This window comes from Mandrillus leucophaeus, unplaced genomic scaffold (assembly GCF_000951045.1).
Source record: "Mandrillus leucophaeus isolate KB7577 unplaced genomic scaffold, Mleu.le_1.0 Scaffold174, whole genome shotgun sequence".
Lineage (NCBI taxonomy): Eukaryota > Metazoa > Chordata > Mammalia > Primates > Cercopithecidae > Mandrillus > Mandrillus leucophaeus.
Window position 1 is genome coordinate 3,925,401 of NW_012101743.1, and position 9,046 is coordinate 3,934,446.

General features: G+C 43.2%; 2 protein-coding genes across 4 annotated transcripts in view; one reads left to right on the forward strand and one right to left on the reverse strand.

Annotated features, from left to right (window-relative positions):
* AKAP14 (A kinase (PRKA) anchor protein 14) overlaps positions 1 to 3,645 on the forward strand; it is a 33,755-nt gene extending 30,110 nt beyond the window's left edge. For both annotated transcript variants that reach the window (XM_011977170.1, XM_011977171.1), the window contains 2 exons: positions 2,840 to 2,892; positions 3,433 to 3,645. In XM_011977170.1, the coding sequence (XP_011832560.1) occupies positions 2,840 to 2,892; positions 3,433 to 3,532 (153 nt within the window). In that variant the 3' untranslated portion in view covers positions 3,533 to 3,645. The remainder of the gene's footprint in view (positions 1 to 2,839; positions 2,893 to 3,432) is intronic.
* A 3,718-nt stretch (positions 3,646 to 7,363) lies between these two features.
* The window catches only part of NKAP (NFKB activating protein), an 18,795-nt gene continuing 17,112 nt past the window's right edge, over positions 7,364 to 9,046 (reverse strand). For both annotated transcript variants that reach the window (XM_011977173.1, XM_011977172.1), the window contains exon 9: positions 7,364 to 7,704. In XM_011977173.1, the coding sequence (XP_011832563.1) occupies positions 7,530 to 7,704 (175 nt within the window). In that variant the 3' untranslated portion in view covers positions 7,364 to 7,529. The remainder of the gene's footprint in view (positions 7,705 to 9,046) is intronic.

The window sequence follows — 9,046 nt, forward strand, 5'->3', positions numbered from 1 at the left end:
AAAAAAAAAAAAACAAAAAACTTTCCAAAAGTGCTTCTCAAAATTTAAAGTGCTGGCAGGGCATAGTAGCTCATGTGTGTAATCCCAGCACTCTGGGAGGCCAAGGTGGACAGATCAACTTGAGGTCAAGAGTTCAAGACCAGCCTGGCCAACATGGTGAAACCTCGTCTCTACTAAAAATACAAAAATTAGGCCGGGCGCAGTGGCTCACACCTGTAATCCCAGCACTTTGGGAGGCTGAGGCGGGTGGATCACCTGAGGTTGGGAGTTCCAGACCAGCCTGACCAACACGGAGAAACCCCATCACTACTAAAAGTACAAACTTAGCCAGGCATGGTGGCTCATGCCTGTAATCCCAGCAACTTGGGAGGCTAAGGCAGGAGAATCGCTTGAACCCAGGAGGTGGAGGTTGTGGTGAGCCGAGATCGCACCATTGCCCTCCAGCCTGTGCACCAAGAGTGAAACACCATTTCAAAAAAAGAAGAAAAGAAAAACACAAAAATATAGCCGGGCCTGGTGGCTCATGCCTGTAGTCCTAGCTACTTGGGAGGTTGAGGCAGGAGAATGGCTTGAACCCAGGAGGTGGAGGTTGCAGTGACTGAGCTGGTGCCATTGCACTCCAACGTGGGTGACAGAGTGAGACTGTCTCAAAAAAAAAAAAAAAAAAAAAAGAAAGAAGGAAATTAATTCAAAGTTTGTACAAATTACTTAGGGATCTTGTTAAAATGAAGATTCTGATTCAGCAGGTCTGGGGTAGGGCTTGAGATTGTTTTTTGCTTTTGTTTTTGTTTTTAGATGGAGTCTCGTTCTGTCTCCTAGGCTGGAGCGCAGAACTAACAAGCTGGCAGGCCATGCTGAGGCTGCAGGCCTAGAGACCAGCTTTCAGTAGTAAGGGCCTACAAGGCCTTGTGTGATCTGGTCCCTTGTTACTTATGCTTTCCCACTACTCCTTCCCTCTCACTGTGCTCTGGCCATTCTGATCTTGCTTCTCCTCAAATAAGTCAGGTATAGTCCTGCCTCAGGGCCTTTGCACTTGATGTTTCTTTTGATGAGAACACTCTCCCCAGGCATGTGAATTGCCTGCTCCCTCACCTCCTCTTTCACTCACTTTCCTATGCTTTTTCTCCATAGCACTTACCATCTTTTCATATTCTATATAATTGTTTTTTGCTTTTGTTTTTGTTTTTAGATGGAGTCTCGTTCTGTCTCCTAGGCTGGAGTGTAGTGGCGTGATCTTGGCTCACTGCAACTTCTGCTTCCTGAGTTCGAGTGATTCTCCTGCCTCAGCCTCCTGGGTAGCTGGGACTACAGGCATATGCCACCAAAACCAGCTAATTTGTGTATTTTTAGTAGAGATGGGGTATCGCCATGTTGGCCAGGCTGGTCTCGAACTCCTGACCTCAGGTGATTTGCCTGCCTCGGCCTCCCAAAGTGCTGGGATTATAGGCATGAGCCACCACACCCAGCCCTATAATTGTTTGATTATTGTCTATTCCCTCCACCAGAATGTAAGCTCCATGAAGGCTGGGATTTTTGTCTTCCTGTAAAACAAGGCCTGGCAAATAGTAGGCACTCAATAAATACTTGAGGGAATGATTGCTGGTATCCACTAGGTAGACCATGAATAAGAAATATGTTAACTTGATAGCTGGTGTGAAAAGAGCCAAAATAACATCCATGAATCTAGGGGAATGGTCATCAGAGGAGCAGGGCTGGTACCAAGCATGTCTGAAACACAACAGACATAAACATTTTATTTCCTCTTTGCCTTCCCATCCTTTCCCAAAAGTTATTTGCACCTTGGCCTGATGTTAAGGCTTTGTATATGACCACAGTCAGTGAGCCATCTATGTCCTATATGCATCCTATCCTAGTACAAACGCCTATTCAGAGCGTTTGGAACCTGCGGTAACCTAAAGAGGTGCAGTATGTGGAGATCTTACTTCTGGTCATATATCCCTCTACCAGCTGTCTTGCTAACTGGCCAGGTCAGAGGTCAGGAAGTGAGATTGGTGGAGGGGAACAAGACTACACCAGAGACCACACAGAGAGAGGTCTTGGGAGAATGGCTCTTGCTCAAAATTCCAAGTATAATTTTGGAGGCAAGGATGGGAGGGACTACTGAGATAATAGTACAACCTACATGATTATGCTGCTTTAAAAATGTTTCAAACCTTTTCATCTATATTAATTTATTCTCACGCCATTCCTAAGAGGTAGAGATTGTCAGTTGAGTAAAGTGGAGCATGTAAAGAAGGTTAATGACTTACACTCCTATTAATGAGGAGCACAAGCCTGTCCCAACTTATTTCCAATTTTGTAAAGATTCTTAAGGTATTTGTTGTCAAAAAGATATTTTGGGGAACAGAGGTTTAAAGTGACAAAAAACTATCACCTATAGAATCCCAATTCATAAGCAAGATGAATTCTAGAAATTCAAGAGTATGCATATGGGCAAGTGTAGGGAAGGAAGGAATTAAGAGTTGGTATGATTGGGCTGGGCGCGGTGGCTTATGCCTGTAATCCCAGCAGTTTGGGAGGCTGAGGCAGGCGCATCACCTGAGGTCAGGAATTCGAGACCAGCCTGGGTAACAAGGTAAAACTCTGGCTCTACTAAAAATAAAAAAATTAACTGGGCATGGTGGTGGGCGTCTACGAACCCAGCTACTCGGGAGGCTGAGGCAGGAGAATCACTTGAACCTAGGAGGCGGAGGTTGCAATGAGCTGAGATCATGCCACTGCACTTACGCCTTGGAGACAGAGCAAGACTCCGTCTCGAAAAAAGCAAAAAGAGTTGGTATGACTGGTCTGGGCTAACAGTTGTCCTTCTCCTTTTTAGGATGCACCCATTGGTGTTTTTTATGTAGGTGACCACCAAGCATTAGTTCACAGGTAATGAACATTTGGAGGTTTGTTTTAAAAGGATGGGAGAAAGGTCATTACACTCCAGGAATCCATCAGTTGCACAACAACAGATAGTTCATGTAATGGTCACTTTTCTTCTTTGTACCACCAACCCCATTAGAATGGGCTGAAATTGTTCTGGAAAATTATTTTTCTTAGTGTCTGGTTTTTCATTCATTATAAGCTTGAGGATTAGTTGCTGCAGTGGGGTGGGGACAAAGTGGGTCATGTCTATTGTTTCTATGGAAAATTTCAATATCACATAAAATTAACTTATGTATAATAATTCCTTTTATAGCAGCTCTCTTAAAGTATCTTTACATATACGCTCATTAATCCTTTCATTGACTGGGCTTAAGAAACAGTAAAGGATATAGAGAACCCTAGCTACCTCCCCTCCCCCGCCAATAAAAGAGGCTTCTTGCTTACTAAGAATATAAAAGAGTAAACAGGAAATCCCCTTTGTTTGATTTTAAAAGCTTTTGATTTGAAAATACTTTAAAAGTGTTTGTTTTTCTTCCTCTGTAGACCAGGAATGGTTCGCTTTCGAGAAAACTGGCAGAAGAATCTTACTGATGCCAAATACAATTTCATGGAGTCGTTCTCCTTCTTATTCAATCGTGTCTGATTCTTACAGGATGTCTTAGGATTGTTTTTCTCATCAGGATATATTAAAAATACAGTACAGCACATCAAACCACAGAATATTTATTAAGTAATAAACTTGTGGCACACAATCCAGCTGTATTTTTTTGCATTCATTCATTTTCCATTCTGCAACCTCTATCACATTAGCAGAATAACCAGTAAGTTGTTTTCTATTTTCTAAAATATTTTTTTCCATCACTATATGCATCACTTCTGAGTCTTACAGGTATAGAGCTGAGTTTAGAGAGTTGCTAAAATTCACCTATTGGACCAAACTAAGGTTGGTCCTTGGCTGTTTGTTCCCCATCTGAGCCTAAGTCTCGAGCTCAGACACATCTCTTTATGGACACAACTGGGGAACAACAAAATGGCAACAGTTCTACAGCTCATAATATAACCAGTCTGAAGGGTTCCCCTACTCACAGACTCCTTCATTTACTGGGAGTTAAGCCTCACTGCTAAATAATTTATTTTGAAACTGGAAAACCGGGCATGCTGCCTTCCACAATACACCACTATACTCATGATGGCAGGAGGGTGGCTTGGGGACTAGGGGCAATGACACGGGAAGGATTCAGTCATTACCCTTACTTATCTTTGATCTTCTTCCCATCCTCACACTGAATAATCACTTGTTCCTACCTTCCCTGTGAACCTCTCTTGCCTGGCTGCAAAATTTTAAGACACCAAAGACAAAATTACATTATGCTCTGAGTGATTACTTACAAGTACATCAGAATACTTATTTACATAGAAAAGCACTGGAAAGGAGGAACACAAAATATGAAAGACAATTGATACGGTACGGAAATTTTTCTTTTCTTAACTGTAAGAAATTTGTGCAATAAATAAAAAAGGAGGGAAAACCATATCAGAGCAACAGGCAAGGAGGTGGCAAACTAGGTAAGTCTCCTTGGAGAATAAAAAATATATTTAAAATACAATAGCCCTACTATAACTGATTTATGGCTCAGGTGACTAAACACAATTTGAAGCAGTAACAACACTCATGAGCTGAAAATAAAATACTTTTAGCTGTTTTATTCTTCCTGCCTCTTTCCCAAAGAATATGCCAATGAAGCTGTTCTTGATGTCACAATATGCATATATAACAAAATTTCTGCATTTAAACTACCTTGCCTACTGAAAATAGGAGAACATAATCATTTCATCTCTAGGAACCAGTAACCAAAAAAAAAAAAAAAAAAGTCCTTAGAGATTATTTATTTATTTATTTATTTAGAGATGTAGTCTCGCTCTGTCTCCCAAGCCGGAGTACAGTGGCGTGATCTCAGCTCACTGCAACCTCCACCTCCCAGGTTCAAGTGATTCTCCTGCCTCAGCCCCCCGAGTAGCTGGGACTACAGGCACGTGCACCACCCCCTGCTAAATTCTTTGTATTTTTAGTAGAGATGGGGTTTCACCGTGTTAGCCAGGATGGTCTTGATCTCCTGACCTCGTGATCCGCCCACCTCGGCCTCCCAAAGTGCTGGGATTACAGGTGTGAGCCACCACGCCCGGCTAAATTCTTTGTATTTTTAGTAGAGATGGGGTTTCACCGTGTTAGCCAGGATGGTCTTGATCTCCTGACCTCATGACCCACCCACCTCGGCCTCCCAAAGTGCTGGGATTACAGGCGTGAGCCACCACGCCCGGCTGAGAATAAAATTTTTAAGTGGGTATTATAAAATTCAGGTTTTATTATTCAGGGAAGTAGATGGATTGAGATTCAAAACTTTGGGAACTAGTTTCTTTTTAACTTTTGAAAACTACAGATTTATTAGGCTAGGCAGCAACTATGATTAGGTATAAATAAACAGAAATTCAGGGGTCATTAATGTTGCTACATGCTCTTTATTTCAGTAGTTGTGGGTTAAAAGTAGACATTTCCTGGAACATATATTTAATAGTATTTATGACTGTTAATACTATTTAATAATAAAACTTTTGGCTGGGTGTGGTGGCTCACGCCCAGCACTTTGGGAGGCCGAGGCGGTGGACTGTTTGAGGTCAGGAGTTCGAGACCAGCCTGGGCAACAAGGTGAAACCCCGTCTCTACTAAATATACAAAAATTAGCTAGGCATGGTGGTGCACACTGGTAGTGCCAGCAGCTCAGGAGGCTGAGGTGGAGGATTGCTTGAGCCCAGGAGGCAGAGGTTGCAGTGAGCTGAGATTGCACCACTGAACTCTAGCCTGGGTGACAGAGGGAGACCCTGTCTCAAAAATAATAATAAAAAAACTTTTGCTCTATACTTTGAAATATGACTGCCTTATTTAAACACTTGAAAAACAACCACTTAAAAATATAAGGCAAGAGGGCATTTTACAATAGTATAATCAGAATGTCCTTATCACCCAGCTAATTTAAATTTATCACAGGCATGTAATAATAATGCAGATCAAACAACCTTAACAAAAACAGCCAGGCATGGTTGCTCACACCTGTAATCCTAGCATTTCGGGAGGCTGAGGCGGGCAGATCACCTGAGGTTGGGAGTTCTAGACCAGCCTGACCAACATGGAGAAACCCCATCTCTACTAAAAATACGAAATTAGCTGGGCATGGTGGCACATACCTGTAATCCCAGCTACTCAGGAGGCTGAGGCAGGAGAATTGTTCGCACCCAGGAGGTGGAGGTTGTGGTGAGCCGAAATCGCCCCATTGCACTCCAGCCTGGGCAACAAGAGCGAAACTCCATCTCAAAAAAGAAACAATTTAAAATATCTAATGTTCGTATTTTCAATTCAACAAATCTGTGGGTTAGTTTGCTTTTTGGTTTGTTTGTTGGTTTTAGAGTGGAGGCAGGGACTTAAATCAAAACCCATTATTTCCAGGGCAGATCATATATTATAGTACACAAATCAGTTTTCAAATTCCAGATTTGCTTTTCGCAGCAATGCCTTCATTTTGTTAACAAAAGTGGCCTCCTATATGTTTCTATCAAGTCCATTTGTAACACATTCAACACAGAGGAGTGATAATTTCCTAAAAGTTCAGTTGGGGTAGAGGTGGGGGTGGGGCAGGCACCACATAAGAGCTAATAGTAGCACTGTCTCATGGTGTGAGATTGAAGTTTCTCATCTCACTAACTTTTTTTCATGCCACCTCTTCCAATACAGTAGGATTTTAATCATAATTTGGATTTTTTTTTTTTTTTTTGAGACAGAGTTTCACCCTTCTTGCTCAGGCTGGAGTGCAATGGCACAATCTCGGCTCACTGCAACCTCCGCCTCCTGGATTCAAGCAATTCTCCTGCCTCAGCCTCCCAAGTAGCTGGGATTACAGGCGCCCACCACCATGCCCGGCTAAATTTTGTATTTTTTGGTAGGGACAGGGTTTCACCATGTTGACCAGGCTGGTCTCGACTCCTGACCTCAGGTGATCCACCCACTTTGGCCTCCCAAAGTGCTGGGGTTACAGGCGTGAGCCACCGTGCCTGGCATTTTTTTTTTTTTTTTTTGAGACAGAGTCTTGCTCTGTTGCCCAGGCTGCAGTGTAGTGGCACAATCTCAGCTCACTGCAACCTCCACCTCCTAGGTTCAAGTGATTCTCCTGCCTCATCCTCTTGAGTAGCTGGGACTACAGGTGTGCGCCACTACTCCTGGCTGAGTTTGTATTTTTAGTAGGGACAGGGTTTCACCATGTTGGCCAGGCTGGTCTCGAACTCCTGTCCTCAAGTGATCCCCCTGCCTTGGCCTCCCAAAGTGCTGGGATTACAGGCGTGAGCCACCATGCCCAGCCCATAATTTGAATTTTTAAACCAGAAAGTTATTATGGTCAATCCAAAATAACCCAAAGAACTTGCTGAAGTTATATCAATAAGTAGCTTTTTATTGAAGGACTGAAAGAATTAAATAGAAGGCACAGTAGCACTGTAAAGCTTTCTCAGAACATAATAATCTTTTTCTATGTATGTGTGGAACCCAGACTTTCTTTTTTGTTGTTAAAAATGTCTTCTGGACAATCAGAAAATCCTTATTTGTCATCCTTCCCTTTGGTCTTTCTGTAAACCATTTCCCGAAAACTGGCCAGAATCTTGTTCTCTCTCTTTCGTCTCTCTTCTTGGTTAAAGGATGCAAGGGCTCTCTTCTCATCAGCACTATAGATCTGGTTCTCTTTTCGCAGTCGCACAGCCTCCATTCGGCGATGCCTGGAGAGAATTTTATTTTTGGCTTAATTTCTCAGTAATTATTTTCATAGTACATCCTCATTAATCTTTTCTTACCCAGAGTGGTCTATTTAACAGCTGACAAATAAAAACTGTTTTTGAAGTGGGTTAAATTTCCAAAAGATAATTTATTAATATTTTAGCTGCCTGACACGTCCTTTTTTTTTTGTTTTGTTTTGTTTTGAGACGGAGTCCTGCTCTGTCGCCCAGGCTGGAGTGCAGTGGTGCAATCTCGGCTCACTGCAACTTCCACCTCCCTGGCTCAAGCAGTTCCCCTATCTCAGCCTCCTGAGTAGCTGGGATTACAGGTCCGGCTAATTTTTGTATTTTTAGTAGAGACGGGGTTTCACCATGTTGGCTAGGATGATCTCGAACTCCTGAACTCAAGTAATCCACCTGTGTCAGCCTCCCAAAGTGCTGAGATTACAGGCGTGAGCCACCGTGCCTGGCCCTGATATGTCTTTGATTCATTTCCACTATTCAAATAATGATCTCTTGATATCCTGTCAACATAGTACATGTTATCCTTTTTTTTTTCTTTTTTTTGAGATGTAGTCTGGCTCTGTCACCCAGGCTGGAGTGCAGTGGCGCAATCTTGGTTCACTGCGACCTCTGCCTCCCAGGCTCAAGTGATTCCCCTGCCTCAGCCTCCCGAGTAGCCAGGACTACAGGTGTGTGCCACCACGCCTGACTAATTTTTCTATTTTTAGTAGAGATGGGGTTTCGCCATGTTGGCCAGGCTGGTTTCAAACTCCTGACCTCAGGTGATCCACCCGCCTCGGCTCCCAAAGTGCTGGGATTACAGATGTGAGCCACCGTGCCCGGCCACTATCATTAATTTCAAATAGTAAGGGTATACGTCTAATTTGTTTCCAGTAAAACAACCAGAAATGGGCAAATTATTAAACTTCCTAGGTGATATATCCATTTGCCTTTGTGGAATTGATAGCAGAACAGATAAAACATTTAACTAGCCATTAATCAGATGGAACTTCCTTCAAGGTTCTACTTTACCATACAACCAAAAGAACCAGGTCTAGGATGGGCACGGTGGCTCACGCCTGTAATCCCAGCACTTTGGGAGGCTGAGGCGGGCAGATCACCTGAAGTCAGGAGTTCAAGACCAGCCTGGCCAACGTGGTGAAACCTCGTTTCTACTAAAAATACAAAAATTAGTTGGGTGTGGTGGCGGGTGCCTGTAATCCCAGCTACTCGGGAGGCTGAGGCAGGAGAATCGTTTGAACCCAGGAGGCGGAGGTTGCAGTGAGCTGAGATCGCGCCACTGCACTCCAGCCTGGGGGACAAGAATGAAACTAGGTTAAAA